Raw genomic sequence first — 24,457 nt, 5'->3', positions numbered from 1 at the left:
GCGAGAAAGTGAAAACTCATTCAAAAAGATTTAACTATCATTACTTTCCAAGTATAGAAGTGTTTGCTATGTAAAGATTTTGTATGTTTATAGGCGTGAATGCTGGATTCTATTAGAATAATACGGAGACGTAGAAAATCTTTGGAATGATATGTTTTAGTTGATGATCAACGTTGATCATTAATTCTTCTAAAAATTTTACTAAATTCACGTATGTTTTGCATTGCAACATAGAATGTGAAATGAATACCCTCAATTTGTGCTTGTAAGCTAAAAGAATTTAAGAGTAAACGTTTAAACTAATAAAAGGTGACTTTTTAGGGAAAACGTTTATAATTAGTTAACTTGCAAATAAAAAAAATTGTAAATAATTTTCCATGTTTATTTCTTTTTTCAACATGTTTTCACTTGAGGGATCGTGGTGGAAATCTTGACTTCGTCAAGAGCGATTTCACATTTAAGCCCGATTTCTTTTAAATTTAGCCGTATGCAAGGTTCTGAATGTAAATAAAAGTGGTTGTGATAAAGCATCTTCCTGCGATATTGCATGAAAGATTTTTTTTTTTTCGAGCGTTACCCTTTCATCTGGCCATTGTGATTCATCATGCATTAGAAAATTGTTATTCACCTTTTTTTTAAAAAAAATTTTTTTTAATATATATATATATATATTCTTTTTATCACACCGAATTTTACGAGTTCATGTCGGTATTTTCTATTCTAATCATTTTATTCAAGATGAGTCAGTTCCACAAGATAGTGTCCTCATTCTTTTAATCACTCATTTAAGCCAAATTCTTGATTATTTGCCTTCAACATCAATAATTTTTGCTAACACAACATGTTCATGACCCCTCAGCCTGCTTGTTTTTTATGTAGGCCACCAAAAGAAAATCGGGAAGAGAATCACTTTAAACTTTACACTAACGATCTGCTGATCTCATGCCAAGGAAGTAGCATGGATCTAATAGTGACAATTGCAAAACGCAGTCAACAGATTGGTAATTTGGTTCGATAACAACAGAAACACTATTTCTCCAGAGAAGTGTCATTGAATGCACGAAAGAAACATTCACTTGGATATATTCACCTTAAGAGTATTCCTATTCTTGCGATGAATGAAATATGATTTGTGGGAGTGATTCGTGATCATACGCTCACACCTTCCTTCCGCATGTGTTATATTTGCGGGAAAAGGTTAGAGACATTTTTAAATATTTTAAAAGTTTCCTCAAAACATCTTAAGGTGTCTATTGAACTTACCTATTCCTGATTTACTAAGCATTCATTTTTTTCCCTCTCGATTAGATGTACTGTGAATTATGGGGATGTACAGTGAATTTGCAATATCGTTTTTATTGAAATGCATATGATATATTATATGCATTAAATATATAAAAAAAATTAAAAATGAGGTTTTTTTAATAACTTTAATATAGTATACAATACTTTCTAATGTAGCTAAGTAACTGAGTACAATATCTATAATTTATAAAGTAGTCATCGGTTTTGTATGCATAATGTTATAGACATTCCCCACAAATTGTCTCAACATGAACATTTTTGATGCTCAAGATATAATTATTTGAGGGGTTGGGGAAGAAAAGGACGGTACATAAGAAATTCAGAGAAATGATGTATGATTGTATATATACAATTTTATAATGCTTTATTTATATATAACATTATGAATTAGAATAAACTGGGATTGAGATAATATTTTGAAAACAATTCATTATTACGGAATTATGATAATATTTTTAGGTCTTTTGTGCAAATAAGTTATCTTTAAATGAATGGAAACTTATTTAGAAACCCTAACCATACCTTTACTTTTAAAGTATTTTAAATTTTAAGGAAATAAAATTTTTGATTTAAAATTAAAACGAAATCAATATAGTACATTTTTATGCATCCACGGAAGAATGGTGGTGGTTACAGCCCAATCAGCCGAATAAAAATTGTTAATCCCATCATCTACTTCTAAATCTGTTTATAAGGGTTCGTTTTGATACTGAATATATTTCATTATTTCTCACACGATATACATCAAATGCGCTATGGTAATGTAATATTTTAAACCATTGACCATTTCGCATGTGTAAAAAGCTCCTGACACCTAATCACACATTGAGACAATATGCAGTTTCAGGTTAGCTAAAGTGTGAATTGCGTTTATCATGTGGTTATAATATTCCACGAAATAACTCAATTATAATACCTAACTAATAAATATAAATAGCTAAAAATTTCACAAACATTCCATTTTAAATTCCCAGTCGTTTGAAAATGATTCCATATATCCAAATCCGAATATAGAATCGAATAATTAGAGAATCTATGAACCGAATGAAATGATCAATGCTTAAGCGCATTGCGCACATACATATCTCAGGAGCCGTGCGCTCCGCATGCGTCTTGTCAATTGAATTGATGATTTGTTTGTCAATAATCATACTTGATGGGGATGACAGCCCCTGTAGCTACATATTTTCTCCAATGAATCATTCATCATAATGGTATTTGCTGCTAAAAAATCTTTCTGCTCATCATCTCAATCAATCAATATTTGTCTGATAATAGAAATAAAAACTTTTATTAATATATATTTAATAACAGCCTTTGCTGCTATATATCCTATATTTTTGACAATCAAACAATAACACTGTGTTTACTTGAAATAATCTTAAATTAATAGCAATTTATTTTTTTTTCTTTGAAAGCGAATCTAAGTGTAAATCTTTCTCTTATTAATATTCAAGAAATTAGAAAATTGGTGAAATTGAAGTGCTTATATTAAATGCAAGACATAAATTACATAATAATAAGTAGACATTATGTTATTGTTTTATGATAATTTTATGTATAAAATGCTCTTTTTATAATCACCATAAATTTACTGTTCTTTTAATTTTTATTAATTATACCAAATATCTTGAGCTAAGGGAGGTTTCTTTTAAAAGCAAAAATTAAATGAATATGTAAAAAAAACTTATAAGATATATTATATTTTAATATTTCACATCCAAACTGTAGAGTTTCTAATTTTAAAGTTATTTCATATATTCTTTTTTCTCATTTTTTTGGTAATTGGATTTAATTTTAATTTTCTGTAACATAAAAACAGATAAGGGAAAAGGCATTTCATAATTTGACTGAAATCCATAGTACTTGAGGTATATTTATTGTTCTCAATAGTACTTGAAGTATGGTATTGTTATAACTTACTCTGTAATTTTATTTATCTTTCAAAAAGTTATCAAATTATATAGAAATTATAAAATATCTGCTAGTAGTTATATAATTCAGTAAGAATTCCAATAAATAAAATTGGTTCATTTTTAAAAATATATGGTCATTTAACAGTTCTTTTGGTACTTATTAATAGTGAAAGATTTGTGTTAGTTAGTCAGTGATAATTTCATTGCCGAAAATATGATTTTTATCTTGTAAGCTTTGTATAAACAGTGCAAACTGATGCTTGTTTTCTTCTCATAAGTTAGAAGTGCACTTAACTATGCTCATAGTATTGCAATGCCAATTTGGTTTTGGTGTTATATTTGGTGAGTTTTGGCACTTTCACTGTTAATTAATAAGTACCATAATGATAAGTTATTTTAGACTCAATTGTCCCCTCTATCATATGTTGTTCCTGTCATTATACAATTATAGACTTTAGCTAGAATGTTTAACTTATTTATTCTTTTGGATGAAAGATCCAGTTTTATCAATGATACTAATTTGAACATTTGAATATTAACAACATGTCAGTGTTTAATTGACAAAGATCTCATGTTTATTCCAATCAGTGATTAATTGTCTTGTTAATTCACTTAGTTTGCTAATCATGCATAGTTAAGCCCAAAGTTGTCAGTGGCATGAAGTTCATACATGAGTATTACAATTTGTTATGAATGTCAGTACTTGGTAATGGGTATTTAATTTTCAAAATCAGGTATTGTAAAAATTCTTTTTACATATAATTTATGGAAACTGTTTCTCTCTATTATTTATTACTGTTTCTCTCTCAATTATTTTCTTGGGAATAAGTGAATAAATTAGCATTTTTACAGAAATATAACTATACTAAATATGTAACACAATAAAAAAATTTATAATTCTTTTAAAATTATAAACATTTATTAGAATTATAAAAAATTACAAAAGAAATTTAGCTTGTCATTTATTAGAATGTACTGTTATTTTTCTTAATATGTTTCCTTTTTTACTTATGAGCATTTTTATTTGATGTATTAATATAAAATTGAAGCAAAGTTTGTATGATGTGCATAACTTGTGGATCAAATGTTTTTTTTTTTTTAATTATTGAATGGAGAAGTGGTCATCAAATATACTAAATATGTTAATGTGAAACTTAATTTAAATCTTAGATTTTAATACATTTATTTTTAATTGTGTTAAAGATAATACAACTAATATAATCTAGAAGTAAAATTAAATTTTTATTTTTCCTATTTTAAAACTTCTTAAGTTATCAAAAAATTGGTTAAAAGTTTAAGTATTTACCTGTAAATAGTTATTAAATGTTTTGACATACAATAAAATATCAAGAAATAAAGTTAACTTTTTAATTTCTTGCTTTGCTTAAAAATAAATAATTATAAAAAAAATCATAGTTATGAAGTTTGACTTCAAAATTGATAATGGCTAGTATATGTCATCTCAAAATTAATTTGAAATACTTAGACATCTTTCATTAGAAAAAGCAAAGAAAAAAAATGGATTAAAGGTTTTCAGTTTAGCAGTGGAAGTAGAATGTAACTCTCTTATAAATCTGATGTTAGGTATTTACAGATTTAAAAGTTACAAAATTTCATACTGATTTATGCTGAATTGAATCTACATATTTATAGATTAATGTGTAGATTGAAATTTCAAATGTCTCAAAATATATTTAATTTAGTTTTTGGTCTAAAATGACATCAGATGAAAAACTTTTAATTCATGGAAGATATACTTTAACAAAAGTCATAAAACTATTTAATACTTCTATATCAAGCTGATTTTAAATGTAACTCATATAATACTGCAATATTAATTCATGTTTTTTTTTGTTTTTTTTTTCAGAAATATTCTTTTTTCATTCATGTAATATTGAAAAAGCTCACAATTTAATTTTCCTTAAAATCTTTACTTATAAAGAATTGGAAGGTTAAAACAACAAGAAATAATTAAAATTTGAACCATTTGCACATTATCTGTTAAGGATGCACATTCTGTTTAAGAATGTTCTTACATTTTATTCTAACATTTGGCATAACATTTATTTTTAAATAGAATTTATGACCCAATATAAAATTTGAGAAATATAACATCTTATTAACATAAAAATAATTTATTTGAAAAAGTCAAAAACTTGAATAGATGTTTGTTTTTCAACATAAATAATTTAAGGTTCTTGTAAATAAAATTTGTCTTAAGTTTCTGACTTTGTATATATTCACAAACATCCATAATTAGATAGTAATATGAGTTCCTCAAAATTGAGAGAAGAACAAAAAAAGAATCTTAGTGAAAAAAAAAAAAAATCTTAGATATTTCGGAATATATTTGCTCATCACAGAGATGTCAGGATTTTTTTTTTTTGTAAATATTTTCCCATAAATTTGTTATAGATAAAATTAATAATTAATCTTTACCTATGAAAATGTTTGCATAAAGTATATTTTCTTTTTTATGCAGTCTTCTATTGCAATATATTAATAGATTGTTAATTCTGAAATTAAAGTGTAAGTGTTCGATGCCAAGGTACCTTCTATTGGATCTTTCTACCCATTTTGCCACTTCTGCTACTTTTTGTTTCCTCCTTTGACAAAATTAATGTCAAATGAGGGGATTCTCCACAAGAAGCTCTTGCTGTTCTGTTTGTTTTTTACTCTTCATGGAAAGTTAAACAAAATTTCATGTGCTAATTATACATAGTGATTCTTCAGATGAATGGTGTTCTGTGATTTTTCAGGTGGTTGGTATCTAACTGTCTAAGTAATTAGTCATATAGGAATTAATTGAAGGAGTTGCTTCCTTTCTTTCATTTCACATTAAGGATGATCTCTAATCCCAGCCAGCTTCAAAAGGTATGCCAAGACTGGGAGTATAAAGAGTGGTTAACTAATTTTCCTTGTTAGTCTTAGAGGCATTGGCCTAGAATTTCAAACACTATCATATGGAGCTAGTAAAGGAAGTAGCTTCAGTTTGTAGGCTTGTAATTTTGATGCATTTTATATGTAAAATCTGACTTTTATAAATAATGAAACCTTTTCTTCAGTGGAATCTTTTCTCATTTGAAAGGTCATCACAGGAAATGTTGATCAATACTTTAACATTTCAATACAACAATATCAATGACATCAATAGAAACACCTGCATTTTGTTGCTTACAAAAATGCTTCCTGTCAATCAATTAAATTACTTGTTATGTTAAGTATAATAAATTATTGAATTGAAATTGATTGCAGTAATCTCAATATCCTTCAAAATGTCCAATTCTTCTAAAGGTATCCTTCTCTGTAGAAAACTCCTAAATTATTTTTATAGCAAAATAATGGAAGAACTGAAAAGTAAAGATATAATTTGTAAAACATATTAACATAATTTGAAATGACATACTTTTACAAATAAAGCCCCTTGTTCAAACACCTAAATTGTCATAATACATAAAAAACTGAATTTTTCATTGTTTCATAAGAATTTATTTTTCCTTTGTTTTAATCACTTAAGAAATTAACCCATGTTAATTTGTTTTCCACAATGTATCTACATATGACAAATTATACATAGCATTAAATGGTTAAGACTACTCAAAAGTCAATTGCTGTTGCACTCATGCTTGTGTGTAATTATTGACCATGAATATAATGAATGCATGCTGAATGAAGAATTTTATCCAGATATAACATGATATATATAGTTATCTAATGAATAATTTATTTAATGAAATCTATGATTATTTAAGGAAATATATGATTAGCTAATGATTAATTATTTACAATCCTTAGACAATTATTAATTTTTTAAAGCCAATATCTCTGTTTTTCATTTTTTAATTAATTTCATACATTGTGATTAATATATATTATACAGATATGAGCTTCAAAATGTTTTAACTTAAATATCATATTTTGAGACAATGAATAAAAATTGAATGAAAAGAGATCTCTGTAAGTGAACATGATTGCATCCAATAAAGCATTTAGCAGAACTTCTAATGTATAAAATATAATTAATGAAAAAAAGAAAAAGAACTGTAAGGAATTTGTTGGTAAATTTTTAATAGATGAAGGTAGAATATTCAGTTTAAATGTGGAAAAATTTTAGAACTGGATTTTATTTGATCTGTATTTGTTGACTGAGAAATAATTGTTATCATTTATAAGACAATGTTTTTAATTTTAAAATGGTGTAAAATCATATTTTTGGATGTTATCACAAGAAAACATCAAAGTTTGCTTAATTTTTATTAATTAAAATTTCAATAAAAAATCGCTCTGACTTTCCCATTCTTCAAAGCATATTCGTGCCTATTTTCATAGTTCTAGATCAAATGGTTTAACTTATATGCACATATTTTTCTTTGTTAATGGTCGAGATGCACAGACGACTCACAATATTATGACCACCACACAGGTTGACCTAAATTCAGTTGTGACAGTTACAGATAGGACTAAGAACCCTGTTTGTTGGAAAGCATATAAAGATAGTTTCAGATGTACGTGTCTGCTTAGCAATAGTTGGTGTAATGGGTAAGTTGTACGATTTATCGGACATTGAAAAGAGTATGATCATCAGGTATAATTCATAAATATTTTGTGGTGTAGTACATATCTGTTCGGATGTTGTTACAGTAAAACCCCGGTACTTAAATCAACCACAGTTACTCCATACATCAGGTTCTTGTTCACTATACCAACATTTGGGAGCCATTAAATGTTCTTGGTTTGCAATAAGAAATTTTAAATGATTCTGCAGAAATCTGGTTACAGTGCTGAAGGACAGTGCCCACCACTATTTCAGTTGCATAGATTCCAATCAATATTTTTTCTTTGTTTTTATTTTGTATTCTTTATATAACTTAACAGTTTTTAAGAAAATGTAAGCCTTTTTGTAGATACTGGAATTAAAACATTTTTCTCTTCCAGACGTTCTCTGTGAATGACAGGAAGCGAATGGAAGGATATCGTTTTCTTCTTGGAAGTCAAGAAAGAACATAAATATAGTATGTGAGTGGGAAAAAAGTAATAATTCCAGTGGCAATTATTACAATATTATATGGAAAATTCAGTTTATCATATGTACAATGGAAAATTGTACTATTTCAAATGAAACGTCTCCCGTGAGTGTTCCATCTGCTCTCTCAATTGTTACTGATGTAAATATTAGAACAAGTGGTTCGACCGTCCAACGTAAAAATACCTCAAAGAAAGCTTTCACGTGTGATGTATGTGGGAAATTTTTTCCAAATAAGAATAATTTCGGGCAACATTTTCGTATTCACACAAATGAAAAACCTTTCGATTGTGATATATGTGGTAAGGCATTTACTCGTAAAAATAGCTTAAAGAAGCATTATTTTATTCATTCAGATGAAAAACCTTTTCCGTGTGGAGTTTGTGGCAAAGGATTTTCCCAGAAAGGTAGTTTAATTAATCATATTCGTATTCATACAAAAGAAAAACCCTTTGTTTGTGTTATCTGTGGTTTGGGATTTTATACCAAGAAAATTTTAAAAAACCATTATCGCGCTCATACAAATGAAAAACCTGCTGTATGTGACGTGTGCAGTAAGGCATTTTCTTCAAATGGTGCCCTGAAAATACATTATGCTCTTCATACAAATGAAAAACCTTATGAGTGTGAACTATGTGACAAAAAATTTTCCCAAAAATTTTGCTTAACTGTCCATTCTCTTACTCATACAAATGAAAAATCTTTCGCTTGTGATACATGTGGTAAAACATTTTCATACAAAAGTAATTTAAACAGACACTCTCGTACTCATACAGAGGGAAAGAATTTTATTTGTGATATATGCGGTAAGGCATTTGCCTACAAAAATGTTTTAACTAGCCATTATTCTACTCATTCAAATGAAAAACCATTTGTTTGTGATGTGTGCGGTATGGCATTTTCTGAACAACGTTCTCTGAAAAGACATTTAATCCTTCACACAGATGAAAAACCTCATGCTTGTGAGGTGTGTGGCAAAAAATTTCCTCTGAAATGTTATTTAAAGAAGCATTATCGTATTCATACAAAGTGACAATTATATTTCTTAGGACTGTATCAAATCATTTGCACAAGATCTGATTTTTGAAAAACCTCTGTCTACAAAAAATGAATTAGTCTAGAAATATAATCTGAAAAACTTCTGTTTGCTTACAAATAGGATATAAAAAAATATATCATATAAATATACATACAAATATATCATATAAAAAGAGAAAAAAATTAAATGAAATATGTTGAAATTATGAATAAACGTTTTTAAAATTATGAAGCATTTTCTGAATCTTTTTTTTTTTGCTTTTATTTAATTTGACTTGCTTTCTGTTTGCAAATAACAAAGTTTTGTAAGAAATTCTCCACTCAGTTCTTGATGAATTAGATTTCTGACATTTTGTATATTTGTATATTAACCATTCCAATGTAACATTTTAAAATTTTCTATAATTTACCACCACCATAAAATTATTTAATAAATTAAAGAAAATATTAAAATTTTACACTGCAATTGCTAATATACAAATATACTTGAAATTGATATACGTTTGTTTATTTAATTCCACGCCTCTTGACAGATTCGAACGAAATTTGGTACTAATTCCTTAGCATTTGGAAGGTTTAAATGCTCTAATAAAACGTTTCTAACTTCCCCTAAAGAGGAACAAAACATTTTAACGTTTAAATTCAGAACTTAATCGTATTACCATCATTCTTTTTGAAATCATCATAAAATTCAACGTACGAAAATATCAATTGTATTGCGGTATGTTTCTTTTATTTTAAATTTAAATATATTTTAAATGTACAATTTTTTTTTTAATTCTTAAATTTAAACACAATTTGTATAAGTTGTTATTTTTTTGTGTGTGTTTATTGAATTATTGAACCTATTTCGTTGTTTAAATCACATCAATCACACAATGTTTTGGGTTTTTATTTAAAAGAAAAGTCACTGTATAGTCTCTATACTTATAAAGGAGAATATGTGTGTGTTCCTGTTGGCGCTGTATAGATCAGACCATTTGATCTAGATAATTTGGAGAGTTAAATGTACTCCTTGAAGAGGATTTATTAAAAATTTTTAATTAGTCTTGATGCATTAAAAATTAAGCAAAAGTTTGTCATTTTTTCTAAATAACATATGAGAATATAATGATATGTTTTGAAAACATAGCATAATTTTAGTTTAGGTAAATAATACAGTTGTATAACGATAATTTTGATTGCATGTAGTTTGATGACATGTACTGTAGAAAAGAAAATAATTTTAATAGGTTTGTATTTGGATGTCATTATGATGCTGAGAAGAATACAATTATGACAGGTGTGTAAGAAGGTGTTGTGATTTCATCCTTCTTTTTTCTGTTGCATCGTCCTTTTAGCAACTTCGACGGCCTCAAATATGAAAATGACTCTAATTGCATTCTAATCTCTTAGTCATTGTGAGGACGGGTCAAACAGGATGAGGTATTTCATGCGGATTCGGAACATGTCGTTATCAAGTTTTCGTACTTTCAAATTATTTTAATTGACAGATGCATTTTCTGATAAAAACTTTGAATAATGATGGCTATACCAATATTTTAGAAACCATCACTTTTATATTGTGTATTAATATGATGCGCAGAAGCATATCATCCTTAGGTAGATTCGGCACCATATCAATCTATTAAAAATGGATATTACATTTCCCTGAATCCATTTCTTTTGCAAAACAGTTATAGCAAACCGAGATTAAAAATATCCTTATAGTTATTTGTCCAAAAAGAATATCAGATACGTAATAGTCTTGATTTGAACTCTTGCTTACTTTTGTTCTTGCTGATAAAGTAATTTCCAAGAAGATTCCCATCATAGATGAAAGGGGTATTATAGGAGGACATAATTCTTGAATATCACAGAATCTCAGAGGATTTCATGAAATCGTATAGATGTATATGCCAAATAAGTTGCACAGATGAATACTATTAGGAAGTACTGTAAATGTACATTCAAGAAATTAAATAATTCTTTCGAAATTTCTTTTCTGTTGAGCACTATGACAGAGGATGCAAGTCAATGATGCATTAATTTTCGTAAATTGTTCAATCATTGCAGAATTACATTAATTTTTCCACCTTTATGTTTACAAGCTGCAATGCAATAATTTAAATAATATTTAAGTCAAAAAATAAATAATCATTTTCATGTAAAATGTATTATGTTTTAACTCTTTCTTCCAAATCTGCAATGGTGCATTTTCGTTGGTTGCTGCTGTATAAAAAAAAATTATTCAAAACAATATTGCCAAATGACAAGATATTTCATTTTCATTGCCACTACTGTACACAAAGGATGATTCTGTCAAGACCGTCTTACTGAAAGGGCTAATAGAGCTGTAGGCCAGAAGCGCAATTAATCCAAGATCTTTGAAATTTTTCTCCACTACTTTGTATTTATTTTGAACCAAACAAATGCTTTGTCATTAGTGCACTCCAATTGAACTGATTTAAGTATTTTAACTGTAGAATACGATATTTCAGAAACGCAAAAACATAACCCAAAGTAAAAACAAATGACATTGAAAATTTTAGTTTAAAGAGGTCATATTTATATCAACTAATCAAATAATTGTGAAAGCGTTCAATAAGATGCTGAATGTTTATACATGTAGCTACTGATGCTCTAACTTATAATATATCAATTTTCAAAATATATAAAACTTATTTCTTAGAGAAAAAAAATTTACTTACAGTATAAATAAATTTTTAGTTTTGTAGAAATTATTTAAGTAAGATTTAAAGTAAATAACATATATAGCTATTATGCATATTTTATTATATTAATTTAAATATAAGGTATATTATTGTGTTTTTCTTTTAAGTAAATTTGTTGTATACATTTTTTTTTCTTTCTTTGTAATAGAACATTGTTGAAACTAATCTGGTATACAATCAAGGATGAAAGTTGACTTAAAAAATCTGACTCGCCTTTAAATTCATGTTTAGTAAAGTTATAATTTTTGAATTAGAGAACAGATGACTACTTTTTTTTTTTTTTTTGCTCCTTATGTTATTTTATTTAGTAGGCACCTCTGTTACATCACAGGAATCGGGATTCCTAGTTAACGTTCTAATATGACATCAATAGCGTGGGATGTTATCTTCTGTACCTGCCAAATACATGGCATTTTCTGGACCACATCATGTTTATTTCTCACTTTGAAATAGAAGCTTTTTCTACCTACATTGCGTGTTATTTTTCCCTTTGCAACCGAAACATTTGCTGCAACATCTCTTTTATTTCGAAGCAATCGACAGTATTGTTTGAAACAGTGCAAAAACTGCTTATTTTAATAATGCTCTGTGATGCTGAACATTTCGATTTCCAGACAGCTCATTAAACTAAATCGTTTTCTTTAGAATTACTGCATCAGGATAAGTTATATTTTGCGTTAAATAAAAAATAATCGTTTCATACCCTTAAAATATCAATCCTTATTCTAATAAAGTATGTTCACGCTTTGAAATTCTTATATAAATCAATTTATAAAAAAAGAAATGTTTTGAACTCCAGATATAAAAGTATCAGTTTTTTATCTACGATAAAACATTACAATTAAGAAAGATCTTGGTTTACCGGAAATTATTTATCTTCTTATTATGTTTATATTAAGGCGTTAAAGTAAGCGAGATAGATGCCGTGCATTCGCTTGTAGCTTCTACACCACGTTTTCTTAATTATATACAGTAATCTGATATGAAAACTGAGTCGAAATTGTTACTTACGTTACATACTAGCAGACCCGGCCACTCGTTGCTGTGGCTAAGGTTTTTGTTATATTACATAGTAGTAAACTATTCAAGGGAAACGGTAGGAGAACACCAGTCATGGGGACCATCATGCTTTTTTACACAGATGCCATTTGTAAAAAAACATGAGGACCTCTAAGATTGATTTTCTACTACCGTTGATATTGAGCAAAAATCAATACAAAAAAAAATTAAATTTCTTTATTTTTTGTATTTAAGTTTGTAACTAATGAGTACATTACAAAGTTGTTAGTTAAAAAACACGTAACACTTAAACTTATAAATGAGGTAGGTAGGGCAGATAGTTTTAAATCTTTGACAATAATGTTTATTATTTTGAATTATAAATACTTTTAATTTCAATTTAATTTAGCACTAATCGGTGCACAATATTTTTGGTTAGCCTGTCTTTAGCTAACACTAATAGATTTGATGGTTTTCCTACATGTGAACATGCAACATATAGTTGTCCATGAGAAAAACATGGATTTTCCAAATCTAAACCACAAATGGACATTGTTTGGCCTTGAGACTTATTTATAGACATGGCAAAAGCTAAACGAATTGGAAACTGTAACCTTTTGAAGGGTATCGTAGATTCTGATGGTATCATTGGAACACGTGGCAACAGGACCACTTCTCCTTTAAACTTTCCAGTTAAAATGGTAGCTTCAAGTATATTTCCGGTGATCTTTTTGATGACCAAACGTGTACCGTTGCATAATTGAGGTGAATTCAAATTACGCAGGAGAATAATAGGTGAACCAATCTTTAATCGAATGTTATGTGGTGGCATTCCAGGTATATCTAGTGAATTTAAAAATTCAATTGGAAAATTTACAATATCATTTTCATCAACAACAGTATCGATTGATTTAAAAGACATCAGATCGCCTGGTAACAACTGTTGTATTTGGAAGTTAATTTCGTCAACATCAACATTTTTGGCTGCCAAAATAGCCCGATCACTGAGCCAGTTATGATTCAAGTAATTACTCTGTATATCCGGAAAAATACTCTGAATCAATTCATTTTTTCCCTGAAGAACAGTGCAGAAATTGTCTGGCAGTTTAATGCATTGCGTATTTGGTTGCAGTTCTATTTTACCGTTCCCAATATCTAGTAATTGTTCAGAAAATATTTGTGCTGATGGATCATTTTGCAATTGTAAGCGCATGTTTATGGCCAATCGAAGTGTTTCAACACTTCGCCATAAGAATGATTGTTTTAAACATGCATTTTAATTAAAGATTGTTGAACAATGAAGCACTAATAATTAAAAAGCAAGAAGAATTCCACTGTATTACTTTTACTATAATATGAATTCAATTTATACTTCAGTCTAAATAACATGTGGTCGGCTATGCTAATACCAAAAATTGAAAAAGTAAGAACAATTGAATTTCATTGTATTGCGTTTACTACGAAATAAATTTAACTTATACTTTAGCCTCAGCAACACGTGGTGGTTATGCCATTAAATTGTAGCTTATGTGAAACGTTGATACTTTTAACACAGCGCCATCTGTTAGAATACTTACTCAATCCACTCAACAGATACCGTCATCTGTTAGAATCGCTTGGAGCTAACAGACAATTGTGACTGTCAAATAATGAACAAATAATTTGTTCCTTCTTAATACCTTCCTTCTTAGTATAAACCCTTTATGATGTATAATAAATCCTCTAACTTCAGTGATACAGATTCTGGCTTCCTCAGCTTAAAGGAAAGATTTAAAAAAAAAAAAGTTCTATATTCCAAACATGAAGTTGCCATGAGATTTATTCCATCATTGATACATTTGTCTGTTGCAATAATTCAAAATTCATTTACAAAATGAAATCAGTTTCAGAAACATTTATTAAATAATGATAAGCATTGTAGCTGAAGTGAATGATAGCTGACATAACTTGATACGTACATGCAGTTTATTAGTAAAGAAATGAAAAACTGAAATGATTATTGTAACCATTTTTTATTACCATATCTTCAATAATTTATATAAAAAAAGATTAAATTTCATTTAGCATACAAATGAGTTAATAATTTTTTATTATCCGATTAGAGGAACTTATTATTGGCTCGTTCACTTACCTTTTTTACGATATCCTTAACAAAAGAAATAAAATCATTTAATTGAAAATTCAATGAAGGTAACAAATGTTATTGCGGTACAACATTTTTCTTAGTAAACAGTCAGATAAAGAATCGGAATTCATTCAAAACGAAAAGTAATAATTATCCGTGTGCACCTCAAAGTATTTTTCAAAACTTCTTTATAATTAAAAAAAGCAGAATTTTAGTATGTTATATTAATCAGTGATCCGTTAAAACGTTTGTAATTAATCATTTTCAAATAAAATATCTTATTTCTGAGAATTGCCACCGTGCACAGTAATACAAAATTCAAACATAAGATCGTGATATTTTATCCGTTGCAACGTATCAAATTTATTGTATGCATTAAAAAATAATTGTGGAAAATTATATCTTATTCCTGAGAAACGTTTTCGGATAGGATCATAAATAATTCGAACATTCGGATTCGAAACGTAACGCAAATGCGTGAGTTTTTCTACGCCATTTGGGGCAACGCTATGCAGATTAGAAATTTTTAATTTCCTTTATTCTGTTTTATTTTAATTCAAAAGTACTTAAGAATGAATCTGAAAGATCGATTAATTAACAATGTTTAATTTTAAATGCATCAAACATTAAGAAAATAAATAGAATCGTTTCAAATAATCAGCCGAAAAATTTTAAGCCTATCCTCATGACTATTGGGGAAAAAACTGAAGCTGTACTCATTTGGCGGTAGGAAAAATGAAAAGATTTTTTTGGCGGGAAAGTTAGTTTTTAATTAATAATTAAAATTCTAATTAAAAATTCAAAAAAAGGGCTATCCTATCTTTTAAGTTAGATCAAACTGCACACGGTGTGCAAATTTGATTAAAATCGGTTAAGTAGTTTAGGAGTCCATCGCGGACAAACAACGTGACACGTAATTTATATATAGGGTGTTCATTAATTATTGTCGGGGTTTCCGTACCTCATAACTTTCGAATAAAAAATATTACGCAACAACCGATTACTTATTCGTAAATTACAACTCAAAGAATTTTATTAATGATATTAAAGTGTAAAGCTTGCACAATTTGCACTTTGTAGGCATTCAGCTGAAGGCGATTATGTATTCGTAAATTCGCTGAACATATTTTGATTCGAATTGAGGATAATGAAAATTACCTTCGGAAATGGTTCTTCAGTGACGAATCCACTTTTCATGTGTCAGAAAAAGTGAATAAACATAACTGTAGAATATGGGGCTCGGAGAACCCGCACGATTATCAAAAGTCAAAATTTGTTCAGCGAATTTACGAATACATAATCGCCTTCAGCTGAATGCCTACAAAGTGCCTTTACACTTTAATATCATTAATAAAATTCTTTGAGTGGTAATTTACGAATAAGTAATCGGTTGTTCCGTAATATTTTTTATTCGAAAGTTATGAGGTACGAAAATCCCGACAATAATTAATGAACACCCTATATATTAAGATTTTCAATGAATTAAGTAAGTAGTCTTAAATGTTTACACTTATTACATGATGTAGCATTATTCTCCTAATATTTTTGAATAATTTTAGTATACAGGTTTTTGTAAAAATTGTTAAATAACTCAAAGAAACTTGAAGATCATGGCAAGATTAATGTATGGTTTCTAAAATTGAATTATTTTGGGACGATTTCTAGCCAAATGTAATCGTAACAATTTTTTATCGCAACCCTAAAAGCTGTTTTTTACAATATCTGGTACCAGCCCAGGTTGGTAGACTTTTAGCTAACTTTGGGACGATTGGCACGATTTCGACGTGCTTGGCGATAAACCGTGCATTAATTTAAAATCTTACTAGAGTTTCATTAAACCATTGGTTTAATTCATTAATCATTTGAACAAAAATTTTAGACTTGCATTAACAACAACTTCATGAATATGTTTCAGCTGGATAGAATTATATTATCAATATGTTTAGCAATAAATCGTTTGACGGTTCTTGTCTTTAAAAATTTTATTCTAATCCATCACATCTTCTAGAATTTCTATAGTAATTTCACTTAACTTTTAATATTTGTGGATTAAATTCATCCTGAAAGTTCTGTGTTATTAATAATAAAATTAATATCTAGTTTTTAGGAAAAAATTATTTCAATCAAATACTGATTTAAATTCTAGCATGGAACTTAGTAAATAATATCGTGAATTTATTTTGTAAATCAATTTAAATCTATTCCTAGTGAAACTTTCGGCTAATTTTTGATGTTGACAAATTTTATTCTATAGACTAAATCTCGAATTAGAAAAATAAAATTTACTGAAAGTTTCTGGTCGTGAGAGATAATAGCCATTCTAAATTTTCTTTTAAACATCTCATTATCTCCTCTATTAATGCTGCACGTTCAGAGGAGGTTGGTCATCCGACATCGTTATATTCTTCACTCCTATTTATTTATTATTGTTGTATTCGAAAATGAATGGAAAGAAATCAAATTGTAAATGAGATGATGATACACTGTAACATCTTTTATAAATCATTTCACCTTTCAGATCATTAAAAATATTCTGAGAGTTGTTGAAGATGGGTTTGTGGGAAATCGTTTATATATTGTGGAAATTTCTTCTCTCCAATCCTTTGTGAAATGTTTTTTTTATGTCCGAATTCGATAATTGGTATTAAATTTAAACTTTTGGAATCATGCAGTCATCTGAAAAATAATAGTTCCAGTTTATTCGATATTTTGTTAAAAGTAAAACCTAATGCCATGTTCTATGCTATTGTTATACCCATCTATGATTTCTTCCAAAGTTACAATGCATTTAGACACCTTCTATAAAACAAATGCGAACTAATTTTCCCCCTTAATATTTAGTTAAATTTGTAACTACTCCCTGCTCTATATTAATTTTCTGCGCTTTATTGATTAATTATATATTATTTAATAGAAATGTCAAGCCTTTTTGTAATGAAATATCACTACCTTGGTCTCTGTAAGTTTGCACTCTCTCCTTCTCCATTTTAATACGTTTTTGAATATCTCGTGTATTTAAAATTATATTTTCCATCTTAGTGGCATGTACATGTTTTGAAAAATATCAAGAACTGCTCTGAAATGAAATGATTCAAGGATGTTTAAAAAAAAACACTTAGTCCACTAAAAATACTAACGAAGGCAAGAAAAGTAAAAATTTTATAATAAAATGAATAATATATTTTTATTATTGAAGAATACGAATGCAAACGAATAATTATTGTTTGTATGCATTACGAGAAAACTACAAAAGCATTAAAAGCAGATTATTAATAATTTTATTAATTATTAAAATTCTTTTATTATTCTTTTATTTCTATTATTAAGGCATTTATTTTATTCTATTATTCTTTTACATCTTTATTTGGGAAAAAATTACTGATATATCAAAGATTTTTTTAAATTAGTTTTTGGCTGATTTAAAAATCGTTTGATTCAACTGTTATTTTCATTTTAATTAAAACATATATGCAGACGATAATTGGATTTTACTATCGTGCTATTTATAAAAAAGTAATTCTACATTAAGAATATTAGATATGTAAGTATTTTGCTTCTGATCAATGATAGATATATCAACTAGTTTACAATTAATTAGCGTAATTCATCGATTCTCAACCTGTGGGGGCGCCCCCCTAGGGGGAGGGGCGAGCACACTAGAAGGGGACGCGAGAATATCCAAGAAAAAATATTATTTTTAAAAAATTGATTAACTGACTGAAAGGAAAACACACATACACAAAGAAAACAAAATATATTTCGACTTATTTAATAACTTATTAAAGTAAAACAACTTACAAATCAAAACTTACTGAATCAAAACATACTAAATTAAAAACAAATTTAATAATTATTAGCGACTTCCTTGGGCCTGTCTTGCAGAGCAAAGTTTTTCGAAGGGAGGCTTAGTATTAGAAATAGCCACTCTCAGTTTTGTTTCTATATTTTGTCTCCAAAGAAGCCACAGCAGAAAATCCAGTTTCACAAAGGTAGGATGTTGAATTGTAATAGAATCTGAAATGTCCTTGTTTTTAGTGCAGAAAAATCATTCTTACTCCTGCCCAAAATTCAAATAGTTATTACTAAATTGTCTTTCAGTTTCACCACTTGTCGTCGTGAAATCTATGAATTTTTCTTCCTCGTCAATTGAGAGTCCTTCGGGAGTCTTATGAAAATGGATCCTAAATCCACTCGTAACTTGCTATTAGTTTGTCGTCAGCATGAAAATACTTTTTTAATATTCTTTGCCAGCATGGCTAAATGCTTTTCAATTGTTACAAAAACAACTTTTACATGTTCTTCTTCAGCCTTATATGTTTTAGTACAATCATCCACATTTGCAAACATTGTTAGGTTTTTTGCTTTAAATTTCTGCTCCACAATTCCAATTTTGTACAAAAAGCATTAACTTTATCACTCGTATCCAGCATATGTGTATTTGCTCCTTGGAGTTGAAGATTCGTTATTTAATTTCTCGAATATGTCGACTAAGTACTTCAATTTCATCACAAATAAACCATCGCGAAAATTCTCGGCTTCCTGTCTGTTTTCTTCTTTTAGGAAAATGGCGATTTCTTCTCTTAATTCATTAACACGTTGCAAAAATTTCCAACGTGATGACTATCTTACCTTGCAATAAAATAGTAATGCTTAATGTATTGAACCCATGTCTTTACAAAGTGTGGAAAAGATTCTCGATTTCTGGGGTATCATTTTTATATAATTTACTACGGCTACAACCGTAGTTAACACAATATTCAAACCAGGACTCATTTCTTTCGAAGTCAAAGCTTCTCTGTGGATCATGCAATGTGTGCACTAAGGCAAATTTTGTTTTACAAGTGCTTGTATACCTTGGAATCTTCCAGGCATTGAACGAGCACCATCGGTGCATATTCCGACGCAATTTTTCCATTCTATGTTTGCCTCGTTCATAAAATCCTTTAAAATAGCAAATAATGCGAGCGCTGATGTTTTGAGTTCTATTGGTTTGCAGAAAAGTAGTTCTTCTACTACTGGCATATTATCACAAATTTGAACATAGGAAATTAAATGAGCATCTTTATTACTATCTGTTGCTTCGTCAAGCTGTATTGAAAACAATTTGTCACGCAACTTCGGGAAAAGCTGACACTGTACATCTTCAGCTATATCGCAAATTCGACGAGCAACAGTATCATTTGAAAGAGGTATGGACTGGACTGTAATTGCTTTGAAAAATTATCTCCAAATATAATTTCTACAATCTCAATTACTGCTGGCAAAATAAGCTTTTTCACCAATGGTGGGAGATTTTTTACATCTGGCTATTTTATATGAACTTTGAAAGATGCAATTAAAGCTTTTTTATTCACAGACAAAGTTTCTTTAAAAAATGATTTTTGCTTTTTATATGATTTTAATTTTAATTCAAAGAATTATATGGGTTTGTTGACGTACTCACTATGAAGCGCTTCCAAATGTCGTTTAAGTTTATTAGGTTTCATACTATCTGCGGCTAACATTTTTGAGCAAATGATACACAGGGGCCTTCTTCATTTACTTCAGTACTGGTAAACCCAAAATTTCAGTATTCTTGATAATATTTTCTTGATTTTATTTTCGGTATGTACTTGTTGATGCTTGACTATCGTCTACTGCTTGCTTACTTCCGCTTAAAAATTTATTCATGAAACTGCATAAATCTGCTGCCGTGAATATTTAATATGGCGAATTGCAATTAACACAAAAACATATATAACATACAAATTCACGATAGATTCGATAGCGATAAAAGGATCGACTCGAATGAGACTGGCTGGAATTGAAACTTACGTTATCGAACATTTTCCTTCTTCCTATGAGAAAACATTTGCTGCATGCATGCTCGAGACGGCATCGGTCGTGTGGATTCCCTTCCACAAACATTGTTATTTTTTTTTTTCACTTTTGTTTTGTCATGCTTCTGTTTTATTTCTTTTATTATTCGAAAAAATGTATTCCCAGTTTCTAAATTTAGCTCACCCCGTCTAGGTTAACTTTCATTAGCGAATTTTTCTACATTCATATTCTTTTAACGTTATCTCCCTGTTTGGCTTTCATTTAAAATATAATATTTAAATTTTCTCCGTTTTCATTCACTTCATCTGTTCACTGCCTGCTTGTCCAAAATGCAAGATGTGGTTTCTCGCCAACGTTGGCTCGCTTTTTCTCTTGTTTTGGCAGTTAGTTAAAAATAATTTAAAAACAGAATCCAAAATACTCAACATACATTATTGTTGTATACATTTTATTGTAAACGGGGGGGGGCGATGAAAATTATGATTAAAAACTGGGCCACTGATACTGAAAGGTTGAGAAACGCTGGCGTAATTAAATTATTCCTACAACTAATGTTTTTTTTTTTATTTTTTATTTTTTTTTTTTTATTGAGGCATATATTTATTAATAAAACTTGAAAAGATATAACCAAATTAAGAATGTAAGTAAAGCTCAATAAATATGCTTAAATATAATAAGAATTCAAATCTTAATCAAGAATTATAAGAAGAATGCAAAATCAGAAAAAATGTTTGGAGTTTGCAAAAACTCATCCATTGAAGACCAATAACTTTTAGAAGAAATGTATATTCAGTGATGAAAGTAAAATCAGCTTTTTTGGCAGTGATGGTCATCGCTGTGTATAGGGAAAGCCCAATACTGCTTTGGATTCAAAAAATGTACGTCCTGCAGCTAAACATGATGGTGACTCCTTATGGTTTGGGGTTGTATGGCTTCATCCGGGGTAGGAAATTTAGTTTTTATAGATGGCAATATGAACCAGGTGGTTTACTTGGATATACTTCGCAATAATCTAAAGGGAAGAGCTAAAAATTTGGGTTCAGATGGAAATTTCATTTCCCAACAGGACTGATCCCAAGCACACGGCACGTAACGTCAAAATGCGGTGCCTTTTTTATTGTCAATAACAGTTACACACATCACCATAATCCCCCAACATTAATGTCATGGAAAATCTGTGAGCCACGCTCAAAACAACGGGCCAAAAACACAAAATTAGAAAAGAAAAATCGATTTAAAAAAGTGTTGCAAGAAGAATAGGATAATATATCTTCAGATACCACCAAAAAGTTTGTCGGATCGGTACCACGACGTTTAGAGGCCATTATAAAAGCCGAAGGATATGCAACTAAATACTGACACTTTCTTTGCATGCGAGATATTGGTGTATTCTCAATATTTTGAAGCAAAAATCTGCGTATGTTTATTTAAAATACTTCTGAAATTTTTCAATTCAGAAGTTTTTCGTTTATTTTTCTTTATTTTAACTTTATATTAAACCATTTGTACTGTGTAGAAATAAAAACAAGTTTGATTTTTTGGTACTTCGTTATTTATTTTGAAAGTTGGATTTATCAAGTAAAAGTAAGGTTTAGTGTCAATTGTTTCAGACACTGTATATATATATATATATATATATATATACCGGGTGTCCCATAAATTTGTAAGTACTTTAAAAATTTATAAAAATTGAAGGAATGAGTATATTTTAATGCGGTTTGAGAAACTGTTATTCTCATGAAGGGGGATTTTTTTTTCATACAATAAAAAAAAAGAAAAGAAATAGTTCAGATATTTGTCGGTAGAGGGCGCTAAACACAAGCAAAACATACAATTCTACGGGAAAAATACTTTTATTTGCATGCACGCAATTGTTTACATGCGTATCACACCAGTACTACAGTACTTGTTCTATGAGTCCGCCATCACCACAAATAACAGTTTGGAAGCGGGAGACAACACTGGTAATTGCATCATACAGCATATCCGGATGAATGCATGAGATTTTGTGGCGAATGGCTTCCTTTAGCTGCACTAACGAATTTGGCCTATGGCGGTACACCCGAGACTTAAGGTAACCCCATAGCCAAAAATCAAGGGGTGTTAAATCTGGTGAGCGTAGGGGCCATTCATGTGTAAAGTGACAGGCTGATTCTCCGTTCTTCAGTAAAAGTTCTTCTCAAAAATGCCTTCACTTCCGTGTCAATGTGAGGAGGTGCCCCGTCTTGAATGAATGTCACTGTATCAAGGACATCGTGTTCCAATAAGGACGGTATCACTTCCTTCTATAACATTTCCAAGTAACTTGTTCCATTAACTGAACATGTCTTCCATCCTGCTTTTTTACAGGGCTTTTCAAAGAAAAAAGGGCCTACAATAATGGATGCAGTGAAACCACACCAAACAGTAACCCGTGGTGAATGCAGGGGTTTCTCAGTGTAAGCATGTGGATCTCATGTGCCCATATTCTACAGTTATGGGTATTAACTGCTCCATGCAAAGCAAAATGAGCCTCATCTGTCCACAATATTTTCAGCAGCCATCGCGGATCATTTTCAATTTTCGCCAAAGCCCAATTTGAGAATTCCAATCTCTTAGCTGTATCATATGGTAAGAGCTGATGTAGCGATTGCAATTTGTATGGGTACAATTTCAATACGCCATGAAGGATACGGTACACCGAAGTCTTTGGTATACCAGTTATTCGTGCCACTTCCCGTGCGCTACTGACTGCACTTGTAGACTGTTCCCTTAGAGTGTCCATTTGCGAAGAGACATCGGGGGTATGGACTATTGTTAAACGAGGTGCACCACTGCGTGGCCGATGACACAAACTTCCAGTTTCTTCGAAACGGCGTACTAGGGAAACAAGTCCAGCAGGAGTGATCGGATCTGAACCTTTCTTCAATCTTTTCTGGGTCCTAAACTTTCGTAAGGCTTGAGCCGCCGATTCGTTGCTGACATAAAACAACTTTACCAATAGTGCTTTATCCACCAATGTCAACATCTTAATACAAACCTTTAGAAATGATGTGTCAATCGTTCACTCTGCCTTTCATACGACTTTAATTTGCATATTTCCACTGATTTGCTTGTGTGCAGCTCCCTCTATTGACAAATTTTTGAATTATTATTTTTTTTTTTGTATAAAAAAAATCCCCCTTCATGAGAATAATAGTTTTGCAAACCGCATTCAAATATACCCAGTTCAATTTTTATGAATTTTTAAAGTATTTACAAATTTATGGGACACCCGGTATATGGCATTAACATTATAAGAAAAATTTACATTATTGATATTCAGCGCCAACTTTTCCTGTAGAAACAAGAATGCAGCTCTTCAGTTTTGGAATCTTGAGGAGAAAAAAGAAAAAATTTGGATAGCAAAACAAAATTCCTTCATTTTGCATAATAATCTTAAGAGTATTTCTCATCGCTGACTATAAAAATTATTTCAAGTTAAATTTTAAAATCTACCTCGTAATGAGTTATTTTAAGTCTAATGCCTTTCTACTGG

At 29.5% G+C, this 24,457-nt stretch overlaps 1 protein-coding gene across 1 annotated transcript; it reads left to right on the top strand.

Moving 5' to 3' along the window:
* The first annotated feature begins 2,436 nt into the window (after positions 1-2,436).
* Positions 2,437-9,452, top strand: LOC129988541 (gastrula zinc finger protein XlCGF8.2DB-like). Its single transcript, XM_056096790.1, has 2 exons — positions 2,437-2,519; positions 8,157-9,452. Exon 2 carries the CDS (start codon positions 8,315-8,317, stop codon positions 9,275-9,277), a length of 963 nt encoding a protein of 320 aa, XP_055952765.1. The 5' UTR covers positions 2,437-2,519; positions 8,157-8,314; the 3' UTR covers positions 9,278-9,452.
* The last annotated feature ends 15,005 nt before the right edge of the window (positions 9,453-24,457 follow it).

Source organism: Argiope bruennichi, chromosome 10 (assembly GCF_947563725.1).
Source record: "Argiope bruennichi chromosome 10, qqArgBrue1.1, whole genome shotgun sequence".
NCBI lineage: Eukaryota > Metazoa > Arthropoda > Arachnida > Araneae > Araneidae > Argiope > Argiope bruennichi.
Note: the sequence above shows the minus strand (reverse complement) of the source record. Positions and strands in the feature narration are given on the sequence as shown.

Coding starts and splice junctions, on each gene's coding strand:
- LOC129988541 (XM_056096790.1), top strand. CDS start 8,315: ATGGAAAATTGTACTATTTCAAATGAAACGTCTCCCGTGAGTGTTCCA.